Here is a 25,601-nt window from a genome sequence, read left to right on the forward strand (position 1 = left end):
CTTCCAGTCAGAGAGTCAGAGAGAGAGGTTAGGGCAGTCAGAGCGAGAGAGGTCAGCGGCAATATGTGCTACTCCTGTACGAATCAGGGCTGGATGGGGAGAGCATTGGGCTCGACGACGAGACGAGACGAGACGGCAGGCCAGTAGTAGAGGCAGCGAGTCAGACTCTTTTCGACGCGAGGTTCTGGAAGTACGGAAGTACCACCTTGTTGTGTGCACGGCCTCAGCAGGGCCGAGAGAGAATCATGTGCCTCCACTCCCCACGCCCAGACCACGACCAGGGCCAGGACTCAGAGCCACGCGGGCGCCGAATGCTTTCAGTAGCATTGCAGTGGCGGCTGGCGGAGGAGGCCCTGAATGCGTCCTGTCGCAGGCGAGGATTGTATGTGTGTGTGTGTGTGTCCAATTCCTGTTCCTGTTCCTGTACTTGCAGCAGCGTCATAGTGGGCGGAGCAGAGACTGCTGGCCGACGGTAGCCATGGGGAGCCAGTTGGGCGTAGCAGCAGGAGGGTTCGAAGAGCGGTAGGCCCGTCGACGGTGGACTGGTGGACTGTGGACGACTTGTCGACTGCAATCTGCCGGGGAGTCTCCGGAGAAGAGGCCTGTCTAGGGCCAAGAGCAGAAGTGTGCAGGGGGGGCGTGGCCAGGTGTGGGAGTCCAGTTGCGCCTTCCATGTCGGCCCAGTCGCTCCTCCCCCTCCCCCCCCTGTCACCGCACCACACGGCCGCCTTTATACATAGCTAGATCCACTCCCTCGTCGGCCGGCTGGCATACCATACCTCAACTGCGACCATTTCTCTCCCCCCCAATACAACACCCTCTTCGCTCCAGAACACACTATCCACCCTACTCATCCATGTCTTCGAGACGACTGTAATACCACGGGCACTCCATCTGCTCGCCTGCCATTCGCCGTTGACGCAATCCCACACCTCACCATCACCAACACCGCAAGCGGACCACGTCCCCCACCACACATATACCCACACCCCGTCCCCGACGCATATCGACACAGCACACACAATGGTCCTCCGCGCAGAACACCCCATTGTGCGCGTCGAGCACAGCTCCATGCGCACCATCGAAACCCGCAATACAGAGAACCTGTTTGGCCTCTGGTCTGGTAAGTGACATGGCTGCGCTGCCAACCATGACACGCATTCGATCAGACGCCGTGACTAACACTGCTGTGCACAGTCTTTGCACGATGCTCGCCGGCCATGGAAGACGGAAAGCGGTACGAGAACATGGCCTGGAGACTGTGGTCCCGCGAAACCTTCTGCTGCCAGCCCGACGACATTGTGCCACCCCAGTGGGCGTTCAAGCGGCAGCTATCGACGAGCGCCACTGACATGCCCGAGCTGTCGACCAGCGTTGCGTCAGATGACTCGAATCTGGAAAGCGCCATCATCACAACTTCCCGCTCTGACCTGTCCTCCTCTCGCCCAGACCTGCGCCGCCACGACTCTGCGACGAGCCAGGCTCGCGGCAAGCACATGACGTCGATCGGCCTGGAAAAGGTCGTCAACTCAATACAAGAGAAGAAGTTCATCGAGCCACTGTCGCCCCTCCCGCCGCAACTCGCCGCGCCACTCGCCCAACAGAAGCCCTCCAAAGACACGACGCCCCGCACCGCTTCACCACCCTCCAACGCACGCCCCGTTCCTGAATCGTCGTCCTCGACAGTTGCGACGACGCACGGAAGCCCCGCAATGAGCCCGCTCGCTGGCTCAGAGACCAGTACTTCTACTGACATCAGCCAACACAGCGTCGTCCGCGGTTTCGAGCCTGGCCACATGTCGACCTCAGTGCGCTCCAGCGCCAACTTGAACCCCACGCCCATCCTGAAGAAGAGCACAAGCTTCGTAGCCAAGCTCCCACCGTCCAAGTTCGAGCCCATGAAGAAGAGACAGCCCATGTTCACCCTAGGTGGATCGTCTGACGAGGACAACAGCAGCTCGTTCGAGGCATACTCTCTGCAACAGCGCAGCTCATTGTCAGAGCACCTACGAAGAGCGGGCCCAATGAGCAAGACGACATCGTTCAAGGCTGAAGTGAGCACCCGTCTTCTCCCAGACGTCACCTCGGAGAGCGAAGGCGCAATCGAGAGCGACAGCGAAGAGGAGTTCAACGAGAGCGCCATCGACGAAGACGATTCTGAAGAGGAATGGGAAGACGACGAGGAGAATGAAGACGCTGGCCCACCCGCCACACATGAGCGTCCCCTGTTCCAGCGAGTAGATTCGAAGCCAAACCTCTCCTCTCGTCGGTCTCTCCTCACCACCGCTCTCCACCAAGGCGACCGCGCACAGGCTCTACAGAACGCAGCATCGCGCTCTACATCTGCCATCCGCCGGTCCAGAACTACCACACCCAACGGCCCGTCCACTGGCAACTCACCCCACGAGGACAGCGGCCTCATGATGCGTCAACAACCCCCTACTCAGCCAAAACCCATCATCATGACCACATCAAATGTACACCCGCCTGCCATGTCCCCAAAGACTACTCGACAGGCGATGCTTCGCAGTGAGCTCACCGGGTCACTCCGTCAGAACCTCCTATGGGAACGGCAACAAAAGAATGCCACAACCAATGCGGTGGCAAAGCGACAGCAGAGCGCGGTCAACCTCCCCGCGCTGCGCCGGGCCATGACCACAGGCGACGTCAAAGGGCTAAATACCAACCCCCAACAGGCCCAGATCAGTTCCACCACCTTCCGGGACAACAACAAGGTCGAGAATTCCTACCAAGATTACTTTGACTCAGGTCTCCAGGAGTATCATAAGAGCGGGTGGTGATGACATCACACTTTGAATTTTTGCACTTGTAGCGGCATTTACAGACCGGCATTGGTCTACGGCGTTTTGACATTATTTGCTTCTATGGCCGCCAGTCATCGCCATACTGGACGGCGGATGATGGGTAATGTCTTTCCAAAATCTTCTGATACCATCAGGGCTTGAGTATGCCCGAACGAGGCTACGAATTTCCTTCATGCACTTCATTACATCGGACAAGAGCGGTTCATTTGGCTTCGAGATAGGCCACGGCTCACGCCTGGAGGTATGGGTCAGGCTGTTCCTCGAGCAACATCCCGTGGATTGATCTGTACTATTACACGCACTGTACTTCTATCAGGCTCTTTTGTCCGAGTCATTATACCCCAAAATGGGACGACGACAGCATTACCCCACATGAGGTGGCGGGTAAACACTAGGTACTTAATGATAAAAAGCGAATTGTTCAACAAGGCCTTCCTTCCCAACACGTGCAATCATCCACGACCATAATATCAAGTGTCAAGTCTCCACGTCCAGTTGGGGATGACTGTGGCTACGGGCCGGTGAGCAGATGCACTAGGCCAAAGTGCCTCGTTGACGTCTGGTGGGTCTTCTCTTCTCGTCAGCTGTCCCGGGGTTGCTGTTCCCAACAAGACGCATGCTGGTACGCAAGTCCCTTCTGTTTGGCAGGCTTCTTTACCGCTCTTCTGAATCATGTAGCAAAGAAGGGTGCCCAGCAGGCGCTTATGCACGCTTTACTGTGGGCGTTATGCAGTGGCGGATAGCACCAATGGCCAAAGGCGCAAACGATGCGTCAGGTCTTGCTCTTCTCGATGCAATCTGCCGCAACGCACGGCACGTTGCCTGTGTCACGATGACCGACAGTGTTTGTGATGTTGATTGATGACAATATGGCGAAACCTGGCTCGTCCACTATGGACAAAGAATTCGCGGCTATTGTCCACGCTGGTGCTGTCTTGTCTTGTTCTGTTCCGTAACAGGGAGAAATGGAGAACAGCAAGGACATGACCTGCCTCGTGAGACGACCATCCTTGCGCAAGTATCGACAAGGAGCCCTCCGACGTGCATCGTGGCGAGCGCATCTAGGTTCCGTTGTGCGTCGTGGGATGGCCAGCGAGACTCGATCGACTTGCTGCAGACGACGGCCTTCAGCCTTATCCTCCAGGCTCCAAACTCAACACCAAGGCTGCGATCATATCAATCACATTACCGCCTAGCACGGCTCGACGCTTCGGCTTTCAGCGAGCCATGACTGACCCTGACAGTGAGAATTTCCCCAGTAAAATGCGACGCTGAAGGATTGCACCACGTCATTCTCGCCAGGGCGCAAAGCCGCATTCTACCGCAAGTCGCCGCCGTTCTACTCAACCCTTTCCTTAACCCTCGATTCCATCAGCATCACTCAACCTCCACGCGAGCCTCACCAGCTGACCCGCGGGCAACGGCTTCGCCTATCTTCCTCGTAGCCCCTCGCTGTCCATTCATCATTACCCCGGATTGCAGGGCAGAGCTCCGCGCAGCCCCAACCGCTTGCCCCCCATTGTTGACTCACTCATTGCTGTTATTTGCGAGGCTCCTTTGATCATCTGGATCTAAAAACAACAGTAATCCCTGGACATGGCGAACGACGATACTCCATCAGGCACCGGCAGCGCTACCCCGCGACACAGTCGGTCTGGAGGTCGATGCGCTGGCAGATTAGCGCCTGCATCGAGGTCATCTGAAGCTTTCTCGACGAGTTATCCTGGAGATGCCTCAGCCTCATACACAAGGAGCTCCGCCACCGCGGGAGGCTTCTGGCAATTCCCTGGCCAACGCCCGGTAACACGCTGACACCCTCATCCTGTGACTGTGTGTGATATCGCTTCCTTCTGGCTCTGCCTCCCGCGTATCACCTACTTCTCCGGCTCCGCACTTTCATTTGTCGCGCCCGTGGGGGTTCACTCGTCACATGCGCTCCCATTGTCACACCTCTCACCTCTCAGCGCGCGAGTAGGCACGTTATGGTGACATGTTTCTTTTTCGCTAATGCTGCTGGATGCAGATCTCGCGTCTGCCTACGCATTGAGCGCATGTCGATGGACTTTTTTGGATATAGCGTTGCAGGAGACGCAATCAACTGCCGCAGCGCACACAAGCAGTACGCTGCAGATCAAGCCATCGAGACCCGCCCACCATGTCGTGCTCCGGAGTCGTGGGCGCGGAAAGATATCCCATTGCCTCGCTGCAGAGAACCGCCCACGCCAGGGTTCCGTCAATACTTCTCGCATCACTGGGTTCGTCGAACAACAAACTCGGCTTGCGGAATCGACGTATCAACGACCACACTCCTGATAGAGGCTTACTCGAACACGAAATTACCGTAATCATTACATGTCCTGTTTCATCGCCTCTTGATTATCTGGATCCTATTATTCTCCTATCGCCCCGACTTCGTCCCGCCGAAGCGTATCGCTCGGCGGTAAGCTTCAATGCTGGATATCAGGTGCACACAACGTTGTCACTCAAACGTTGCACAAGTCGGCACCCCACGACTGCGGACCATGTACCAATCGAGCTGACCGGATTAAGCATCCAACTACGTCTACAGATCGCAAGCTACATGCAGCTCCGCTAGAGGATCATGCATGTCCTAACATTCACAGCCAGTAGGCCAAGCAGAAGCCCTTTTCAGAACGGGGGCCAGGTATGATCCCATCTCCTACAGTGTGACAATGCCATTACCCTGGGAACGGGATATTTGTCGGAATAACGAGCATAGATTCAGCCTCGCACCACTGACTCGGCTCCACTCCCTTACCCCGGAGATTCGCTGGCATGTCTCAGTCGACAGCAATATCAGGTTCAATGGTCGTTTGACTGCTCCATGAGATCGAGTATGCACAGCGCATCGATTGCTTGGCGAACCCTTTCACGCAATACGACCGTCACCCCGGCTGATCGCGACTAGATCTGCCGTACAAATCCAAGGGAATAGTCAGGAATGATCACCGTTGGAGCGCGATACGCCAACATCCCTCCACTACACCGGCATATCGGTATCCGAATGCAGCCCTACACTCCCCACACCCTGAGGTCTTTAAAAACTCAAAAGTCAATTGCCATGTTTGTTTACGTACCCTTCGGGGCTTTTCTTCCTATTACACAATGGAAATAGCAGCTTTGTTACTGGACGAAGCTCGATATATCCCGATACAATTGCCGAGGCTGGCTGCCATGCCAAACCAAGCTGAACGTTGCCCTAGCTTGCCTCCCAGCTACCACGTGGGCTGAGGGATATCTCCGTGAGATGAACTACCGGATGTTTCCAATAACGCCAAGGTCAGCGTACGATGAGAACACGGCATTTACTGCTCAAAGAGGGAGGCTGTACGTATCTCATTAAGATTTCTTCCTATGCGGTGGGTACGAACTTGCTAGCGTTGCTCGAAGACAGCATGTGATGTCATCGCACAACGGTCATCACAACAACTGGAAATAACGTATTCAGGGTCCAAACCATCGAGTGATGTAAAGGGTTGTCGTGGAGCAACGCGTATCGAGATCGTCTCGACTAGGAAGTACGTGTTTGGTACCCTACTCACAAGCGCTCCCCATACCCCAGGCTTGACGCAAGCCGACTTGAAGGGGCTCAAAGTTTGGGAGCATATACCGTGGAATGGACAAGCGTCAAACATTTCTTACGGTCAGCTGCTCCGGGCGTTTCCCCGCAAACTCGGAGACGCACTTGAGTATGCCTTTTCCTCTTCCAGCTACGTTGCACGCGACGCATCCTTGTAGACTCGACGATTCAACGCCTCTGCGACGGCAAGGGCGTTCGCTCTCCAACTTGCTTCGTGGAAATAGAAGCGGCTCGGTCGATTACCTTTTTGCTAACGGCCGAAGACTTGGTCGGATTATTCGGATGTCAGCTGGTTGCAATGCGCGCGGGTTCAAGGCTGCTAGCAGCATAGCATGGACGGCTTGCCTCACTATCTTACTCGTGCTTTATTTCATGGTCCAACAACAGCCCATGGCGTTAGGTAACGATGATGGGACTGAGACAGTTTGAGTCAGTCATCGCGTCGCAACGCTTCCCGAACATCCCCAGGGATTTCCCCCCTTGTGGCTAGACGCTACTTTTTCGGAAGTTAACTCAAAGGGGATACCGAAATGTACAGAAGCGGCTCATTACGCTTTTGAAACAGAGGGAAGGAAACAAACATTGCCTCACGTCAGTGGTGTTCAAACGCATCGCCATGGCTGCCTACACCAGTCAGCTTCGCACCCCAGATCAACTTCAGATCGTTGGGAAGCATGGCGATCGATGGAAGCTCGGAGACGCTGCTCGTGACCACTCATAAGCTACTAGCAGCGCCTCGTCCCCCAACTCCGGAAAAACACACAGGGATCGGAAGAATCTTAAGCATCGCGAGAGAGACCTTCTGGAAGATCATGGGGCTCCGCAGACGATCTTCTTTTTCCTGGGGTAAGTCAATCGTCGGCAGCGCGCTCGAAGAGGGTGCGATGACGTAGAATTGCGGAGTATGCAGGTACGAAACCGGCGATCGGATGTACTCCGGTTGGTCCAAAGCTGGGGCATTCCTTTCTACGCCCTACAACCTTGGTCGAGATGCAAGCCGAAGAATAACCAGCAAGCGACTTCACGACTCACGATGTTCGCATGTTAGGTGTATTGTGGATGCCCGTCACAGCTCGACGTTGCATGCACCTGCCCAGTCTTCCACTCGTCCAGACTATTGCCTGTACGTTTTCGAGGCCATCGCCGTGTTGCTAATAACAGGTCCGCGCACGCAAGCGTTCGCCCGACATGTTTTTCTCTGCAAGCAGTCGGAAAAGAGAGCAAAAAAAGAACTTCTCTAGAAGGCCCCCTCTCCTCCGTTGGGCACCGGCGTTCCCGTTATCCTGGGTTGGCATGTGGAGCATAGGGCTCACCCTCCCCGGTCAAGCTTTTCTTGAGGCTTGCTCGTGCATGACTTTTAGCGTTCGGTGTATTGGTTGAGGTTTCGAAAGGTAATGTATCACATGCGTTTTTTCGGTCGCTCGCCGAAGTCTACCGAAGTATCTTTTCTCGCCTGGCACATGCACCTGGAGGCTTCACATGTTTTGATTGCTATCTTTTTGTTCACATGCGCCCCGAGAATTCCTCCATGTTTCTCATCTTCTCCTATCCGCACATGCACTCAACATGTTCTTCTCATACTTTCGCATGCCACCGAGGTAGCTTCGCTTCTCATCTTTCAAAGTCAAAGCACACCCGCCGCCGCTAGTCCCAAACCCGCAAGTCAAGTCATAAACCATATCCGAAAAAAAAAGGTCCAGTCTCCACTTCCCGAAAACTTTCAACCTTTCAATACCAAAATATCCACAATTCAGGCTCCACTCCTGTCAGATTCGCACGTGCAATCCAGTATCCGCGCACGAGACGAGCTCCCCCAGTCCGCAAACGCCCGACCGCTCCTCTTCGAAACGAAGAAAAGTGCGACTCTACCCGCGCTCTCTGTCCATCTCTTCTCCCAGCCCTCAATCTAGACCGCAAAACGACCCCGTCACGGGGACCCACTGCATAGCGACGCGCAATGCGTTCGTCCCCTGATGAGCCACAGTGCTCTGCTAGGGCCTCACCGCCACCCTTTCTCCCTGCATAATGTATTTGCATTGGATTAGATTGGATTGCGTGTAAGAGCCGCTCTATGCGTGCTCTACTAGTTGGCTTCCAATTTGAGCCAAGGGCACGGTGTATTCGTAGTCGGATGCGGTTTACCTGCACCACAGTTCGGATGCGACCGTTGAGAGTCGATAGTGGCGGGCGGATACCTAGGGTAGTATGTGGGTATACTTTAGTTTCTATTCTAGCGAGCATGTTTTCAGGTAAAGTTGAGCCTCATGGAGTGGTGGAGACTGTTTTTTCTTTCTTTTTTTTCTCATTCATATTCTTCTATACCCTGTCTTAGCGTCCGCATACGACTATGGACGGCGAAAGAAGATTTCTCTCCTTAGTGAAGAAAAAGCACGACTAACACGTGTGTGTGTGTGTGCTCACCTCAACAAACATGGGTGGGGATATACAATTGCTGTCATAAGGTTTTTTATGGCCTAGTATAATCTGCGTACCCGTGTGGTTCAAGTAGGACCTAGTATCCACTTTCTTATGTCATCTTCAAACCAGTTCTTGTTCCATAGACGAGAACGGAACTGTGCTTGTAGCAGGTGAGTGGGTAGGTAAATCGTATAGTATTCAGCACACAAGCCGACTCCTATCATGTAGACAAGTCAAGTTACTCAAGTAGCAAACCTTGCTCATCCGTAATTAATTTGATAGAGGGCTCAATAGTCTGTCTTGCTAGCTTATCATCTTCGTCGTCAACATCGTCGTTTGCAGTGCCACGTACATGCACAACGCGCTTATTGCTTGCGGAACGAGAATCTCACCGGCCGGAAGGATTTGCATGATGCGATGAGTTGAGTGGGTACAAGGCCTGTGCGAACGGGTTGTGGATCTTGTTCGGTGTTGGTGTCCGTGGAGACTTCTTATGCCGGAAGGGGAGGGGGCTGGACTGGACTGTGGATAGGAATTGAGTGGAGTGGATGGAACTGCACGGTGTTTGTTGTTACTGCTGCTACTATTGAAATGATTATGACTGATGTTTTTTGTTACGGATGAGTCTTTCGTTTCGTTACAAGTGGAGATGGGTGGATAGTAGGGGATGGATAGTCTCGCGCTAGGTTCGTTAGACGATTACTGTACTATACTATGTTAAGAGATTAGGGGTTGGGAAAAGGAACGCCTCTCGTTTGTATTATGTTGCAGGTAGGTGATGTGGGGTACTGAAGATGGGAGAGTGATACTAGACAACACATGCTAGTCGTTGAACACGAAAATATACTCTATAAGGCTCACTATACTCCGATTATCCAATCCATTCCGTAGAACAAAGCAGCTACCAACTAATACTTAGAAACGGTCGTTTATCTAAATACTTATTGGCATGATTGATGAGAGCTACTTCGTACCTTACTCTCCGCGAAAGTGGGTGGTTAAGAACGCCTCACCTTCTCACCATCAATAGATTGCCTCAATCGTCAAAGAGAACCTCACTTGTAAAGCAACTTCTAGCCACTGAAGCAACATGCCATTTTATAGTACTAGTAGCATCGTTCATACATGTGATAGTATGCACCCTATCTACTTCAGGAAAAAAGAGTCGGATAAGAGCACCTTGAATTTTCCAATTTCCGAAACACTATCATCCTTTGCACAAAAAAGTAAATATATCATACCGAACTGCTCCCCCAAGCATTCGTTTGTCTAATCATGCTCCCATCCCCTTTAACCTTCAACCTTTTTCACATTTCAGACCTCAGCCCTAAACCCTCAATCAACTATTTTACCTCATCTTACTCACTCATCCACTCACCCGCATTCCACTGTAACATCAATATATTCTAACCTAAACCTAGTCAACTGAAAAGAAGGGCGAGTACACCTACTTTTACCCCTCGCGTTATACACATCGCAATGAACGCATACTTTTCCGGTTCACTTTAGACAAAGGGAAGGGCACTTCGCGTACTAGGTGGTGTGCCACGACAGCTCCAATATTGCTGAATCGATTGTTGCCTTTGCATCGCGGGTGCTTGGCTTAGGTAGCTACTGCTATGCCAAGATCATTAGTGCACATTGATATCTCTGATTACTCAACTTGAATCTACTACTCATGTAGAAATGCAGTTGGGGCGTCACCATTCAGTCGGCCAAGCTTCGAGAGGGTATTGGGCATTGGGATGCTGTTGATTCTTATACGTTCGCTGTCTATGGGTATACCGCTCAGGCATCTCCCCCGTTACCGTCACAGTTCATCGCGGTGTTGTGCCTTTTGGATGCCGTCTCGGCCGAGAGGTTGTGTCCTCCCTCGTTCCATCGGCAGCAAGCGCGTCGTACGGCTTGGGTTGGTGCTGCAACGTCTAGAAGTCATTCTCATCGCTTCCTGCAATAATTACATTGTTGACCTATCCATCGGGTTAGTGTCGGAATAAAGGGAGAGGTTGAAGCAAACGTGGTACGGGCCGAACGAATGGAGTATGGAGTATGCAGCGGAACGGAGAAACCAATGCAAGGCGCACGATCAATGAATCGATCTCCTCGTTGGTACCGCAAATGATTGCGCGTTCTCGAGTGTTACAATCGACGCAAATTTGCATGCTGCGCTGTGTAACAGTGATATCACTCCCCGCTTCCCCGACTTCGGTTGTCGAGCTCAGACGAGTAAGGGAGGAGGCACCAACTCAGGGGACTCGGAAGGGATGGCGGCAAGCGAATGTGGAAGCGGGATGTTGTAACAAAAACAACGTAAGAAAAGTAAGGTAATGATACGTACCTTGAGTACCATCCTGCACAATTGTGTAGCGAGCAGTAGCTGTTGCCTCTTCGAGATCAAGGGATCGATCACGAAATGCTCTCTCATATCTGCAATAGCGCCACGTTAGCACGATCTCAATGGTTTCAGCCACCAAGGTAGCCCGTGACATATTGATAGAGTGACAGCAAAGCACTGTGTCTCAAGGGTGTGGTTGCTTGATGCCCAACGAAGCGTGAGGGTGTGCGTGGGGGTGTAACACTACGTCCCACGTACGCGCTGGCGCGGGAACATATATGCACAACGGGACTACGCGTTCTCGGAGATGAACCGCGATGCGGATACGCTCAACGGCGGTGAAAAGAAAAGGAAAACTTGTCCTGCTGACACCAAGAAATCATGGCAGATCGGGAGAATACCGTAGCAAACATCGAGGCAATAAGAAACATGTGGGAAATTGTGCACTTACCATTGCTTCCGGTTTGCATGCAGTCGACACCTAACCTTGTGTTCTTTTCTTTGGCTTGTCGGGATTTGATGTTGGCGAGAGTCTCGATAGGACTGAGACCAGAGTTCTCAGCCAACGCCATGGGCACGCAATCGAGCGCATCGGCAAAGGCGCGCATTGCGTACTGCTCGAGACCAGGACTCTGCGAAGCCACATTAGATGTGACAGTAACATTACAGTTGTTGGTCTTACCTTGACTGCCGCATCCTCGACTGCCAATGAGCACGCAACTTCGGCGGCTCCACCACCATAAACAATCCGGTTGTCCTTGACCAGGTTCCGGACTACACAAAGTGCATCGTGTAGTGAACGTTTCGCCTCGTCGATGATCTACGCTTGTTAGTGGCGCCACCTCGTTAGGCTGATATATGAACATACCATCTTGTTGCTTCCTCGGACAAAGACTGTGACGGCTCTTGTGTTTGCGCACTCCTCAATGACTAGCATCTTATCCCTCGTCGTTCCGAAGGTCAGCTCGCGGACAATGCCCGCCTTGCCAAGCTTCTCTGCGCTGAGGTCCTCGAAACGTGGCACGATGCGCCCGTTGGTAGCGATGGCAATCAATTCAATCTCCGGCCCACCGACCCATCGCACCGCGGGTAGCTTGTTTGTGAGAAGAAGATGGTTTGCCTCATCGTCGAAACCCCACTGACATATTACTACGTTTGCGCCCGTATCCTTGATCTGGTTGATCATCTCGGTGAACTTGCCTGACTCGTAGGTCTGTAGTTTCTTGAACTCCTCGACGGAGGTGATGTCCAACTTGTGCTTGGTCTTGGGCTTTGGCGGCTCGAATGCGCAAGTTAAGATGGCGATCTTGGCGTCCTTGACCTCGGAGGGCATCTGCGGGTGGGAGAAGTCTTTGTCTACTATGACACCCTTGACGAGCAGTGTGTCTTCCAGCGAGCCGCCTACTTTGCCGTCGACCTTGATTAGCTCGAAGTCGACATCTTTGCGGTCCAAATCCGCTACAGAGAGTACAGCGTCTACGGCGATGGTGGCGAACTGGTCGTGTGCTTTGGAGACAATTTTGCTACCTAAGCTCGTCTTGGCCACGCGGAATAGCTGCTCGGTGTTCTCCTTGGAGAAGTGAATCTCGTCACTGATTTCGTCGAGCTTGGCCACGGCAACCTCGCAGGCCTGGTCGTAGCCGTCTGCTATCCTGATGGGGTGAATGCCCTTGTCGATGAGGTCGGCTGCTTGCTCGAGCAGTGCGCCTGCCAGGACGACGACGCCCGTTGTGCCGTCACCAATTTCGTCGTCTTGTGACTTTGACAGCTCGACGAGGAGTTTCGCGACGTGGTTCGAGATCTCCATCTGGGAGAGAATGGTGGCACCGTCGTTCGTGACTGTGATGTCGCCATCGGGCGATATCAGAATCTTATCCAGTCCTCGCGGTCCCTGTATCCCTATAAGCCTGCGTTCTCGTTACATGTGTATTCCACTTGTATGCGTACTAGGGACGTCTTGACAATGTTCGCTACCGTCTTTGCGGCCAAAATGTGCGACTTGACGGCTTCGTTGCCATGCTGCCTCTTCTTCTTGCCTTGACTATCTTCTGTATCAGCTACTGCTCTTACTGCCAGTTCTTCGGATATGCGTCTGGTGTTCCACGTACTCTCTGACAATGATAAAGGGCCTGCCCGCCTCGTCCTTCATCACCTGCGCTGTAATCCACTTTGTCAGTTGCTGCCAGTGCGGTTTCGCGGCGAATTCTCGCGTCGTAAGAGGGTCGGAGGCATACCGTTGGACATGTCGAGTTCTGTAAGCCATAGCAGTCAGCAAGTGATTCTGGTATAGGAATGATTCCGTGTTGGAGATGTTGTAGCCTGCACCACTTACGCATCGCCATGGTGAACAAACGCTCTGCTCAACCAATATAATAAAAGATGCGAGATCAACTAGCTGTAGGGACACGCCAGCAGCTATTTCGACGTGTATGGGAGAGTGAGGGGTGGTGGGGTAATTTCGTAAACAGCTTGTATCTCACACCTTGAAATTTCCCCAGAAGATCCTTGGCAACTAAACGCACGGCCGTCGCGTCGGCCTTCGTAGCTTCTAACCATCCGACTATGCAACAACAACCTTGGTTTGGTTTGCGCCTCCACCACATCTCTCTCAGCACTGCGGCGCGTGCAATTGCCTTATTTTGCCTCGCCCGAGCTTTCGGAAGCTATCGCTAACCCATCCCACCTTGCGCCAACCCTAGCGACAGCTTTCAAGATGCCGCGTGAGTTACGCCCACTCACTAGAGCATCCAACGCGTACTATATGTATAGCTGCTAACGCGCGCACAGCTGCACTCAGCGATGACAACGAGTCCTCTGGCGACGAGCAGATCCCCGCGCAGAAGAAAGGAAGGCGGCCCAATGCGCAGGCCGAGCTAGTCGAGGACGAGGACGAGGTCGACGAGGAAAATCAGGAAGATTCGGTCGAAGACGAGTATGCGCAATCCTTGTGCGCACTTTGATCGTATCGCGCTGACCGTGCTAATGACAGATACATCGTGGAAAAGGTTCTGGGTCACCGTATCAGAAAGGTGCGCCTCCTCCACCTCTGCTACTGCGCCCGTAACTAACAACACCAGGGCGAGCTGGAATACCATGTCAAGTGGCAGGGCTATGATGACCCCGCTGACCACACCTGGGAGCCTGAGCAGAACATGTATGACCGACCGACGTGCCTTACAGCTAGCGAGTCGCTAATAACAAACGCAGGGATGGCGCCGTCGATGTGCTGAAGGAATATTTCGACCACCTCGGCGGCCGACCAGAGATCAAGGGACAGAAGCGAAAAGGACGACCGTCAGCCGCCAAGTCCGAATCAGGGACCCCCGCCTCGAGTGCCAAGCGCGCGAAACAAGAGAAGCAGTGGAGTCCACCCCCGGGCTCGTGGGAACACGATGTCAGCCATATCGACACTGTTGAGGAGAGTTTGGACCCCAAGACGGGCGAAGCCGCACGCTTCGCATACCTAGTCTGGAACAACCAGAAGAAAACACAACACCCACTCAAGCATGTCTATGTCAAGTGTCCACAGAAGGTGCGCTTCCTTTGTGAAATCCAAGCTGAGTATGACTTGGCTAATGTGTGACAGATGCTCCAATACTACGAAAGCCACCTGGTCTTCACACAGAACAACGACGGGCTAAATGGTGACGATGATGACATTTAACGTCACCATGAAGAAGCCTCACTGATGCCGCCCAGGCGATTAGGTATTCCAGTTCCAATACAGACCGAGCTTTACTACGGAGCAGGAACTCAGCATCAGTCCAGCAGTGAAAATCGAACACATGTTACCTAGAGGGGTCGAGGCTCCGTAGACGCAGTCATTTCGAATCTGTCGCTATATTGACCGATCTCGGTTGTTCACATCAGATTTGTTCACGGCGCTCGTGCACTTTGCTCAGAATAGCGTACCGGGCGGCGACATGGAGTATGCGGCCTTTGAATAGCGCTATGGTCGTTTTTGGATGGAGTATCATGGGCGACTGGAAGTTTACAAACTGTACTCTAGTATTAATTCTTTACACATTCAAAGACATTGAAATTCTCTCTACGCTGCGAGCTTGCTGGGCATCAATATATATAGGATCTCGTGCAAAACAGCATCAGGTAAAGGAGATTCAGAGCGAAGCACTTCCATGGGGCACACGTTGCAAGAGCAAATCATCCATCATGGAGAAGTAGTAGTATGAGTAGTTTGAACATGTCATTATTCAGATTCTAAAATCGAACAAGCTATATACAAGAAACGCGAAAGCCGACTCAACACCACCTTGGCGGTGTAGGCCCTATATCCCAAAAGCCAGACAAACATAGCTCTTAGTTAGCTAGCCAAGTCGCATCATTAATCACATCACATCAAAGCTCTCATCCAAGCATGCCATATTTTATCCTATACGGATCGCAATGCCCAAACTCCAGATCTCAAGTTCCTAATTCCAAGCCCCAGATCCCAAACGCCATGCCATGCTATGCTATCAATGCATATGTATATGTACCCGTTCTCTGTCGTATCGCGTCGTTGCGTGCAAATGTATCGCTGGAAATGTGTACATGTCTCGCTTTCTTCACGCTTCTGTCATGTCTGATACAGACGATGCAGTGCCGCCGACGGCCATGCGTGTTTGTAGGTAGTAGATCAGGTATGCGATGAGGGCGATGAGGATGAATAGAATCAGGATGATGAGGAAGATGACGATGTTGCGCTTCATGATTGCGGGGCGAGGGTATCTCGCGGTTGGAGGTTGGAGGAAGAGGGTGCGATGCGCGAGGACGATTCGTTTGGGGTTGCAAGGACGGTGTCGCGGTGTTTGCGCGAGATAAGAGTGTGGGTTTGAGAGTTGTTCTTCTGATCAGAGAGAGTTAATAACCTGCACAGTATAGTTTTTAGAACTGTACTTACCTCTCAACGTTCCTCGGATGGCAAGTTGGCGGCGGAGTGTTACTGACAACGCAGAAGGCCCAAGCTTTCAATCTATTGTCTGAGCAACTTCAATCTCAATTTGATTCAGAGATTTATGAAAACTCAAGTTGCGTAATGTGAAATCGTGTAATGGTGAGTATGGTATGCAGCCAAGTACCACCTTTGGAATGTGGCACGCAGCAACTTTTGTAGAGACATGGCGGGGTGCGTGCGCGGGGGTGGTTGGGTGGTTGGGTCGCGTCCGCGGGGTTGGGAATGGCTGGACGGTCTGGTGAGGCTGGATTTGAAACCGAAAGGACACTATGGACGATAATTATGATGACGACCAGGTAAGAGTAGAAAGGCAAACCTGGTTTGCAACGAAATGATCTTCCCTTTCGAGATGATGAACGGTATTCTTCGGATGGAAAGGGCGCGTAATCACGTGTCCACGGCTTGGCGTGTTTCCGAGAATTAGTTGGAGAAGCGCGGCCTAAGGTTGTCGAAATGACACTATAACCTCATACAGATCAAGAGTCATTTGTTGCTTGAGAGAGGACATGAGAAATCAGGGTCTAAATTGGCTTCGGCATTACTCTACCACTTCTCTCGTCGTAAGGGTGAAGCCCGTAGCCGCCAACCGGCCCGACTCACCTGATGTAATCATCAACTTAATGCCAACGTCCATGATATCGATCGTGCCCACCTCAGCTGTTTTATACATGATCTATCCCCTTTCATACTTCTCTGCGATTGCCTACTACCACGAAACAAGATCGCCAACCAAAGCACACCCTGCCAACCCCAAACCTCGATCATGTCGAGCACATCGTCCGAGTGCGATCGTTGCACTGCAAAAGAAAGTTGGCATATTTATGCGATGAAAGATATGCAGAGGAAATGCACAGCAATATTATTTTGTCAATTGACGGCTTTCGGGACCTCCAGGCAGGCAGCAGCACCATTTTACCTTATCCGGGATTAAACAAAACGTAAGAGCGTATTATGCAGACGGGAGAAGATGGCAGGGAGCGGCTACGTTGTTTCGCCGGGATGCGCAAATTACATCGAAATGAGCATTTCAAAATTGCTGCAAGTCGCGTTGCAGACTGCGTCTTTTCTCCTCATGCATCGCCCCCTCGTCTAGTACGGGTGACACCAAGCTCCTCTTATCCACCGGCGATAGGTATTCCCCGAGAAAGTTCTGCCCATCTGTGATCACTTTGCGCCCTACGAGAAGTACGTGGAGGTGCATGCCTGTGGAACAGTCTCCCAAGGGCTAAAATATTCTCACGGCAAGGTCGCCACATCAACAAACGCCACTCGAACTTCTCAAGCTGCCCCTGGAATATCGACCTGATCGAATTTTGGTAGGATATGGCCCTCATCATTAAAGCTTTTGGGCCTTTCGCGTTTATAATGAGGTTGTATCGCGCACATCAGCTTATATTTAATTACTTTGACGAACCCTGAGTCACTGCCGGCGGTGTTGCACAACACTTTACCATTCATTCCAGACGAAGCTTAGTATCCAGTTATTTGCATGCGTTTGCCTCCTGCACACATTGGGTAGCCTTTTCGCCCAGCCGTGGGTTGCCACATAACTCTTAATTACCAGGCATCTATGCACTGCTCTTTGTAGAGTAGGCCTCCTGAGCTGATTTACTCTCCAAGGACATTACCTTTGACTATGCTGCGGATGTGCACGTTGTTCGGACAGATGTTTGCTTGTTTAACGAGATCATATCTCCCTGTGACAAGGAAATAGCGGGTCCGATGCCATGGGGCTTGAATATGGTAGACTGAGAATGGTACGAGATGATAAATCAAGCAGGTGTAGTCTCACCCGGGTTGGGGGCGGAACGTGACGAGCCGATATGCAGGACCGGATATGAAGACCTTACCCGAATGGTTCCCGAACAAGGTAGTTGACATAATGTAAGTTTTGCCCTGACTTAAATATGTCATACCTACTCATCTCTGCGCTACCGGCCGACCCTATGGGCATCTGCACCGCTACGGTCGCATCGGTGGCCACACTACCCCACAGCTAATGAAATATTAGTCCTCGTGCAACATGTTCATGTTAAAGTTCCCCGTCGGCTGGTTTCCATGGGCGCCGCGGAGCAGATAAACTCCGCGCATGACTCCAGATCCCGATCCCGAAACAGCGATCAATAGTTACCTCGACCGATCAAACTACATTCTTTAGTAAGCACCCGACACGATCTATACGAAGCATTCGTGCTGAACAAATCAATGCAAAGAACCGTGTCTTGCTGCAAGGCAGTTTGTATACACGGTACGACATTTTGCACCGCCATGACTGACTTTGATCTCTGTGTAACGACAAGAAGAGTTCATCTTTCCTGAATTGTATACATATAGGTTGTATAGAGCATGCGAATCCTAGATTACTCCACATCTCTCACGAATCGGGTGAAGCAACGCCTTTTGCAATGCAACTAACGGTAAGCATTACCAGCCATATGAAAATCACGGGCCTTGTCCCGCAACTATTCAAGGCCTATGCACATCGATCTCCTTGTGTATCCCAAGACGCATTCCCGTAAGATATTTCCCGCCTGACAAACCATGCCATTGGTTGTAAGATGTCATCGATACCAGATTAGGATATACACATCTTGGCACCTATATGATCACAGCAAGCCCGTCCAGGTTTCTCTTTCTCTCTTTGCCGAAACAGCCATATTTTCTGCTATCTCTACTATCACCAGTTATCTTATCATCTTTTATATTGATTCTTTGTTCTTACACCACCGATAAACTTGATCCTGAAAAAAAAAAAGGTATTTGCTCTTACAATTATTGTACAACTGACTACGGCTCGGTCTCTTTAGCCGGTTTTGCAACCATGCGGTGTGTTGTGAAACACAGCCTTATATTAACCACCTTCTTGGCGGCTGCCGCTGGGGAACGTGGTGCTCTTTCTTCGAGCTTACCGGCAGCGGCCCAACCAAGCGCCGTACCACTCTTGGGTATCAACCTCAACGGAAATGCCGTGGGGTCCTTGCTTGGCGGCGTCACCGGCGCCCTAGGCGACACAACCACAGGAGTAGTTGGCGGAGTCGGAGGAGTCGTCGGGGGAGTGGGTGGCGTGGTGGGTGGAGTCGTTGGAGGAGTGGCAGGTGTCCTCAACGTGACGACCCAGACTGTCGCCGACATCCTATCACCCAGTCTTACCCATCTTCTGACGGCAAGTATTGCTCGTAGAATATGATACATGATCTGACGTGTTGTAGGATGCTCCATTAAGTGTACTCGATGGTCTCCTAAAGGAAGTCTTACACCCACAGCCCCGCGATCCCACTTACCACGGCTGGCAATACTGGGGTTGTTTCTCTTCCGCCACTTACATCTCGACCCACACTCCCAAGGTCACCAACGCTGCTAATGGAATGAGCCCGAACATGTGTATCTCGTTGTGCGTTGCAGACGGTGTGGATTTCGCAATCGTAATCAACAACCAATGCTATTGCTCCAACGACAGGCCTAACAATGCCGATGGATCCGACAAATGTACCACAGCCTGCCCGTCGAATCCGGGTCTCATCTGTGGAGGTGTAGGAGGACTACTTACTACAGGAGCTATGTCGGTCTTTCGACGAGCTATAACCTCCATCCCAGGGCCTTTACCTGCTATACCTGAACCCATGGGCTGGAGATACAGTGGGTGTTTCTCCGGAGATGCCTTTATAGCTACTGCCATATCCAGTGGTTATGCTCAGTACTTCGCCAGTCCTGCGCCACTCAACGCTACCATATGTGCTACAACATGTAACTCCAATGGGAGGAGTTTTACATATGCTGCTCTGTACGAAAGGGGATGCTACTGTTCGAACACCGCTCCCCCCTCGAGCCTACAAGCCGGCCTCGGACAGTGCACCAGCCAACCTTGTGCAGGGAATACAGGAGAATCTTGCGGTGGCGAAAGCAACTACGCGCCCTACGGACTCAACACACGTTCCCTAATGATTACACTATACGCCAAGGCTCCTGCACCACCGACGTCAACACCGCTGGTACCCAACACACCCGGCCCGCAAAACTGGAGCTACTGGGGCTGCTACTACGGCGCACTCTACCTCCTCGATACCATCCTCAACGGTATCCAAACATCGGTTCTCCTCGACCCTACTGCAATCATGAGCGATGATATTTGCATCAAATACTGTCTCGCAGCAAGCGTTCTGCCCAACCCTACCTTCAACTTCGCGCTCACCTTGAGTGGGACTTGTTTCTGCAACACCAAGCCGCCGACAGCAGACCTACTATCGTCTAATCAGGCAATGTGTAATCAGCCATGTCCAAATAATTCTACCCAGAGGTGTGGTGGTATCGATCCGAATGTGCCGCCGACTTTGGGCCGTGAATTGATCAATATTCTCGGAAGAACTGTGAAGGTAAGTGGATTTCGATACTGTTACGAACTGTACATATGCTTGAAACTGTGTTCTGTGTTGTGCTTAACCCGGAACCTCGGTTCTTACCGGGTCAAATCGAGAGCAAAGTCACATAATTGCACATGCAATAGCACCAGGAAGCTTTCCGTCTTTGCGGAATACAAGAGCTCATCGCACCAGGTAAGTCCCTCATCCCCCAGATGCCGAGAACTAAGTGTGTCACAAGGACTACCTATATGTCGTCCATTGCTATTTTGTAGACTTTTGAACACGAGTTCTCGGGCGAGGTTCGTACCGATACACGTTAATCTGTTTTGGAGCTCAGAGGAAGATATGTAAATCACGACACGCTTATGTGCACAAGAGATTTGCGCTATATTAACGAGTTGAGTATAGAGTCATGCAGAAGAAGTATATTTGGTGAACGCATCGGCTGGAGTAAATAAAATTATAGAACAGACTACGATCTGTTTCAAAACACAATCTAACGCTTAAACTGCCTGAAAGTTGCTTGCTAATACTCTATGATGCTCGAGGATACATCTTAAGACAGGATGCTGTTCAGCGGGTAGTAAGAGATTTCTGACCTGCTCCCGAGACATTAATTAAGCCCCGGTCCTTTTACTGCAGCCTTATGGTAGGATAAGCATCTTCAGCCTCCGCTCCACTAATAGAATGAATATTTCGGCATGAGTTCCTCGAATGATACCGGTTAGGCTGTCACCTTGTGGATCGCGCAAATGACTCTCGTCAGAGCATCCTTTGTCTACATATATCATATCATCTTCGAGGTACGCCGAAGCCCTCAAATTCGTCAAATTTGAGAGCCCAAGGTCTTAGTAGCAACATACCAGAACTTGCAGTGGATATACCGAGATAACACCTCAAATTCCGCCTTTATTCAGGGGGCTACAGCATGTGATATCATTATTTGGGATAAAAAAACTCCTTGTATCATTTAAGCTACTAGTGTGGCCCCCTATGCTTCTCATCGTCCGGTATCAGTTGCAGATCATGCCTCCAGGTTAGCCTCTGGATTCATACTAAGACAATATCTTTGACCATATCTCCCATCTCTTTAACAAGCTCCCCATACATGATGTCGTGCAAATAGGCTTCGCCTATTAGCTCGTACTGTGCATTGCCCTTAGGCCGGAGGACATATGGAACCTTGCCACCCGCTAGTACCCAAATCTCATCACCTTCTTGCGTTGAGCGCATACCAGTTCCAATCCTGCAATTTTTCGTTGTGAAGAGATCCCTATCCTGCATACGGGAATGAAGGGACTGCAGGAAGTTCTGAATTAAGCATAGAACCTCCTCTGGTGAATATCTGTATTGGAGTGGACTGAACAATACCGACTCTTTTTCGGAATATAAACGACCATAGGGAATGCAGTTCTGTTCCAGGCCGACTATCTTCTCATATACTGCATATTCACGCCGACCGATATCCTCGCTGCATTCATCTGGACTTGTTCTCATCACGAGGGAAGTATCGAAAGGAAGACCCCCTACGATCGTACCTAGGAGAAACTCGAACACCTCTCCATCTATCGTTTGGGCGACAAAAGGAGGCTTGATATGCTCTCCGGGGATCTCAACCACGCTTTCGTTTGCTAGAAGCGTTCTCCAGAGCCGATCGCGGGGTCCCACAACAATAACATCCAGTAGAGGCTCTAAGAATCGTAGTCCACAAACATCAAATTGAGTGACTAGGTGTACTGTATCGTAATAGATACCTGACACTGGTAAGGTGCGATGTGAGCTCTCATGTAGCCCAAGACGTAAAGGCATATTTCGAGAAGCATCGAAGCTCACTAGTCTTTGGCCTGTGATAGGTAAATGGAGGCCACAGCCAATATCAAGTGGGGAATTGAAGCCAGGTGATGTAAAGTCCGGAACCCAGCTTGGAAGGGTCTTTTGTTGTCGGCACTTCTTATCCCCAACGTAAGAGAGGATGCTCAAGCTCTGTGTAGCTTGCATCATCACAAAGGCCGCCCGTGTATATAGTTCGGCTATTGGCATAGCGTAGTCGATAGGGAGATTTTGCCAGCTTGCCTCCGGTACAAGACCAAGGACCGAGTAGAGTTTGTCGGCTGGATTGGAACATTCATTCTGCCGCGTCACTTGGAGTACTACCTGGAGGGGTACCGTGTTATTCTGGTTTAGCCATCGCTCCCTACTCACTTGATTCTGAACACGCAATAAGGTGGTCAGTAGCGGCAGAGTATATATGCTATAATGGCGTGCCATTTTACACGTGCAGGTTGAGTCGTGGCGATGGATGAGACCAGAGCGCAGACTAGCACCATGGACTTGTTGCCATATGTGAGAACTGGAGCTTATCGCATTCGTCGGCATCGATTGTTCTTGTGCCGCCCATATCTCATATGGCACCATATAGAGTGATGTGTTGTCAGGAGTGTCGATCTCAGTACCAAGTATTTCCAATTGATATCCCCAGCCCATTACTGCCGTATTCTCTGCTGCCCGTCGTAACCACTTCATCTCGAGGAAAGCATGCCCACAAAACACGACCGTGTTCCGAGAGAGTACGTATTCTTGGATTGTCCAGGACCTGGAGAACCAAGCGCGATCGTATAAGGCTCTCAAACATTGCCATTCATGTTTGCTGATCAAGGGGATTCCAAGTTTCTGGTAGACCTCCGGATCTAACATTCTGCTTGCCAGCAGTTGTTCACATGTCCGTTTTGAAACACTTGATATTGCGCAGACGGCTTTGACGGCTGGTTCAGTCATCGAATCGGACGGGCCTAGCCAAACAACAACCTTTTGAGCCTGTCTATATACCCTGTCCATCAATCGTACCTGAGACGACCGCTCTTGGAGTGAGCCTTGGTTGATACAAATGGCATCTATCCAGAAATAATCGTTCGGTATCTGTTTTAGCAGATCTGAATCATCGTCCGACCTGTCTCGTTCTAGGAAATAATGCCATTGTATCATGGCGTGAAGGAAGGAGAGACAGTTTTTTGTTACGCTGACCGGATGGCCGTTGCAGATGATTTCGTACTTGCCGTGTATAGGCTTTTGAGAAATATTTGGATTCGGAACATCGGTAGGATTGGCTCCAGGGTCGCCCCAAGTATACGAAAGTGCGGAGTATTGAGGTAGACTATCCAAGTCAACAATATCGACTTGGCAGATAACCTTGCCGATTGGATTAGGCTGTTTGAGAACTTTCAGAATGCGGATGGAAGTTGTGGTCGGTAAGGTGGAGTACATTGACGCAGGGGTATCCTCAGCCCATCCAAACTCTTGCTTCATCAGAATCTCCAATTCTAAAAGCTCGTTCATTCTCAAGGACCAAGTTGACCTTCATCTGTTCAGAGAACACGGAGGATCAAGTAAAGATCACAGCGGCGGCTGTTGAAACAGAAAATGATTGACCGGTAAAGAAAGCGGGGGTGGCTGTCGTACTTCTGCATAATCGACCGGTGAAGGATGCGGGGGTGGCTGTCATAATCCTGCATAATCGACCAGTGAAATTCGGAGGTAGTTGTCATAGCCTTGGATAAGATTGTAAGGCTGAGAGGGTATGATAGTTACTTTCAATACGTATTGCAAACTCGTAAGATCGAATTAAAGTAATAGCGTTTGCGCATCCAGGAACAGCCAGTAAGTCTACTACGCTTACGTTAGAGACAAATGCCATGGCAAATTCCTACTAATACGCTGTCTTGTACTTTGCAGAGGTGCCATGAGCGATTAACATGTAGCGCTAGGTGAAAGTCTGAACGCGAACACAGTCGAGCTCCTGACTGGCAAAGGTGCAAACCCCAACCCAGCCCTTAGTTTCTCAGCCACTGTTTGGGCTGTGTTCATGGCGGTAGTAAATCGACAATCTTCGGGAAAATCGGTTTACTATGCTTTGAACATTGGAACTTCTCATTTTCTACGGCGCTGATCTCGACGTACTAATTTCCCGACCAGCAAGCCTAGAATACACTCTGAATATTACCTCACAGCGTCTGAGGTTACACAGGACGACTTTCCAGACGACGCCGGGTTGTGATTGAGTAAATGCCACGAGGAGCCTTATTCGGTGGGCCGTTTCTTGCATGGCTGTTTTCAGGAAATCTCCTCATTAACAGCGGGATCGGAGTCTACCAATCATTTTCTCATAAACGGACATTTCCATCTTCGACTAACGATCGTGTCAAGAATCAAGAACTAGAACGCGCGGCGGCGCATACGATGACTTCGAAATGCGGCTAGTGCCAATGGAAACAGCCGGCTGTCGCGTTTTTGTGGACGCTAGGTGCTTGCACGGGATACACTACGGCGAGCGTGTGGCTGTCTAACTTCGGTTCCGTAATTGTAGCGTGGTGATGAAAATGCTCTATATGAACATATATGAAGTCGAGAGACGACTGCACAAGCTTTCCAAGCCTTGTAGGGCGCACCAAGCCTCTGTTTCTTTACCCATCGCTCCACAGCTCCACAAGAGGTCCACAACATGATCGCCATTGCCACACGTTCGCAAAAGCCTCCACCTCATATTGCATGGCGCTTGACCTCAGTTCTGCTTAAGAATCCCTTTATATTCTTGCTCCGTCGTATTACTTGTTCACGCTCTTGTTGATCACATATGTCGTGATAATGGTGGGGGCGTAATGGGCGGACTCTACCCGCGGGAAAAAAGCAGCGATTGCTGCTGCCGAGAGAACCAAGACTCGTGCGAGTGCTTTCGCCTACATACTGTTCGGCTCATCAAGCTGATAATAGTTTGGGAACAGGTGCAAACGTAGATGGTCCTTCAGCCCTGTGAAATGTTCAGGGGCGGAGATGAAGGGTCTCTTAGCCTTGCCGACCGTCCGAACACGGTGGCACGAGCTGATTAGATTTTACGTTGATGCAACCCAGTCAGGCCTTTGCGTGCAGCACTACTACCATAAGGAAGTCTTCTCCCGGCCACACCACGGAGAGCAAAAAATTCGAACTTTGTCTGGCCTGTAGTTTAGATCCTTCGGAGAGGCCTTTTTCATATCTGATTTCTAATAGTGGCCTGCTAGTTGCCGGGCGGGGCAGGTTTCTCGAGCATGGACACCACGCTTGCCCAGGTCAGCCCATG

The 25,601-nt window shown here is 51.1% G+C and overlaps 7 protein-coding genes across 7 annotated transcripts; 5 read left to right on the forward strand and 2 right to left on the reverse strand.

The window, feature by feature from the left end:
- Positions 1-1,023: 1,023 nt before the first annotated feature.
- Positions 1,024-2,801, forward strand: K460DRAFT_273338 (DUF1752-domain-containing protein; the record flags this gene model as incomplete). Its single annotated transcript, XM_040927865.1, has 2 exons — positions 1,024-1,123; positions 1,198-2,801. 2 exons carry the CDS (start codon positions 1,024-1,026, stop codon positions 2,799-2,801), a joined length of 1,704 nt encoding a protein of 567 aa, XP_040792960.1.
- A 3,410-nt stretch (positions 2,802-6,211) lies between these two features.
- Positions 6,212-6,977, forward strand: K460DRAFT_15127 (uncharacterized protein). The gene has a single exon (XM_040926814.1). It carries the CDS (start codon positions 6,463-6,465, stop codon positions 6,853-6,855), a length of 393 nt encoding a protein of 130 aa, XP_040792961.1. The 5' UTR covers positions 6,212-6,462; the 3' UTR covers positions 6,856-6,977.
- A 3,466-nt stretch (positions 6,978-10,443) lies between these two features.
- On the reverse strand, positions 10,444-13,649 carry K460DRAFT_15224 (uncharacterized protein). Its single transcript, XM_040926817.1, has 9 exons — positions 13,512-13,649; positions 13,414-13,431; positions 13,288-13,336; positions 13,127-13,220; positions 12,048-13,070; positions 11,862-11,999; positions 11,631-11,811; positions 11,183-11,271; positions 10,444-10,814 (listed from the first exon to the last, which is right to left on the reverse strand). The coding sequence occupies exons 1-9, from the start codon at positions 13,519-13,521 to the stop codon at positions 10,770-10,772; spliced, it is 1,647 nt and encodes a 548-aa protein (XP_040792962.1). The 5' UTR covers positions 13,522-13,649; the 3' UTR covers positions 10,444-10,769.
- Positions 13,650-13,892: 243 nt separating this feature from the next.
- Positions 13,893-14,843, forward strand: K460DRAFT_372668 (chromo-domain-containing protein; the record flags this gene model as incomplete). The annotated part of the gene is made up of 6 exons (XM_040934529.1): positions 13,893-13,899; positions 13,967-14,111; positions 14,169-14,208; positions 14,257-14,333; positions 14,387-14,711; positions 14,766-14,843. The coding sequence occupies 6 exons, from the start codon at positions 13,893-13,895 to the stop codon at positions 14,841-14,843; spliced, it is 672 nt and encodes a 223-aa protein (XP_040792963.1).
- A 1,893-nt stretch (positions 14,844-16,736) lies between these two features.
- Positions 16,737-17,289, forward strand: K460DRAFT_361206 (uncharacterized protein). Its single transcript, XM_040932411.1, has one exon. It carries the CDS (start codon positions 16,754-16,756, stop codon positions 16,961-16,963), a length of 210 nt encoding a protein of 69 aa, XP_040792964.1. The 5' UTR covers positions 16,737-16,753; the 3' UTR covers positions 16,964-17,289.
- A 1,665-nt stretch (positions 17,290-18,954) lies between these two features.
- K460DRAFT_372669 (uncharacterized protein) lies at positions 18,955-20,763 on the forward strand (the record flags this gene model as incomplete). Its single annotated transcript, XM_040934530.1, has 3 exons — positions 18,955-19,296; positions 19,343-20,503; positions 20,635-20,763. The coding sequence occupies 3 exons, from the start codon at positions 18,955-18,957 to the stop codon at positions 20,761-20,763; spliced, it is 1,632 nt and encodes a 543-aa protein (XP_040792965.1).
- Positions 20,764-21,448: 685 nt separating this feature from the next.
- On the reverse strand, positions 21,449-23,824 carry K460DRAFT_390915 (HET-domain-containing protein; the record flags this gene model as incomplete). Its single annotated transcript, XM_040935803.1, has 1 exon — positions 21,449-23,824. The coding sequence occupies one exon, from the start codon at positions 23,822-23,824 to the stop codon at positions 21,542-21,544; it is 2,283 nt and encodes a 760-aa protein (XP_040792966.1). The 3' UTR covers positions 21,449-21,541.
- Between the last annotated feature and the right edge of the window lie 1,777 nt (positions 23,825-25,601).

This window comes from Cucurbitaria berberidis, assembly GCF_010015615.1.
Source record: "Cucurbitaria berberidis CBS 394.84 unplaced genomic scaffold K460scaffold_1, whole genome shotgun sequence".
In the NCBI taxonomy this organism is placed as follows: domain Eukaryota; kingdom Fungi; phylum Ascomycota; class Dothideomycetes; order Pleosporales; family Cucurbitariaceae; genus Cucurbitaria; species Cucurbitaria berberidis.

Excerpts from the sequence above, each read along its gene's own strand:
- K460DRAFT_15224 (XM_040926817.1), bottom strand. Across the intron at positions 12,000-12,047 it reads TCCGAGGAAGCAACAAGATG|ATCATCGACGAGGCGAAACG; the intron begins GTATGTTCATAT and ends TAACAAGCGTAG. Across the intron at positions 10,815-11,182 it reads TGTGCAGGATGGTACTCAAG|GTCAACAATGTAATTATTGC; the intron begins GTACGTATCATT and ends CCCGATGGATAG.
- K460DRAFT_361206 (XM_040932411.1), top strand. The coding sequence starts at position 16,754 with ATGCCAACGTCCATGATATCGATCGTGCCCACCTCAGCTGTTTTATAC.
- K460DRAFT_15127 (XM_040926814.1), top strand. The coding sequence starts at position 6,463 with ATGGACAAGCGTCAAACATTTCTTACGGTCAGCTGCTCCGGGCGTTTC.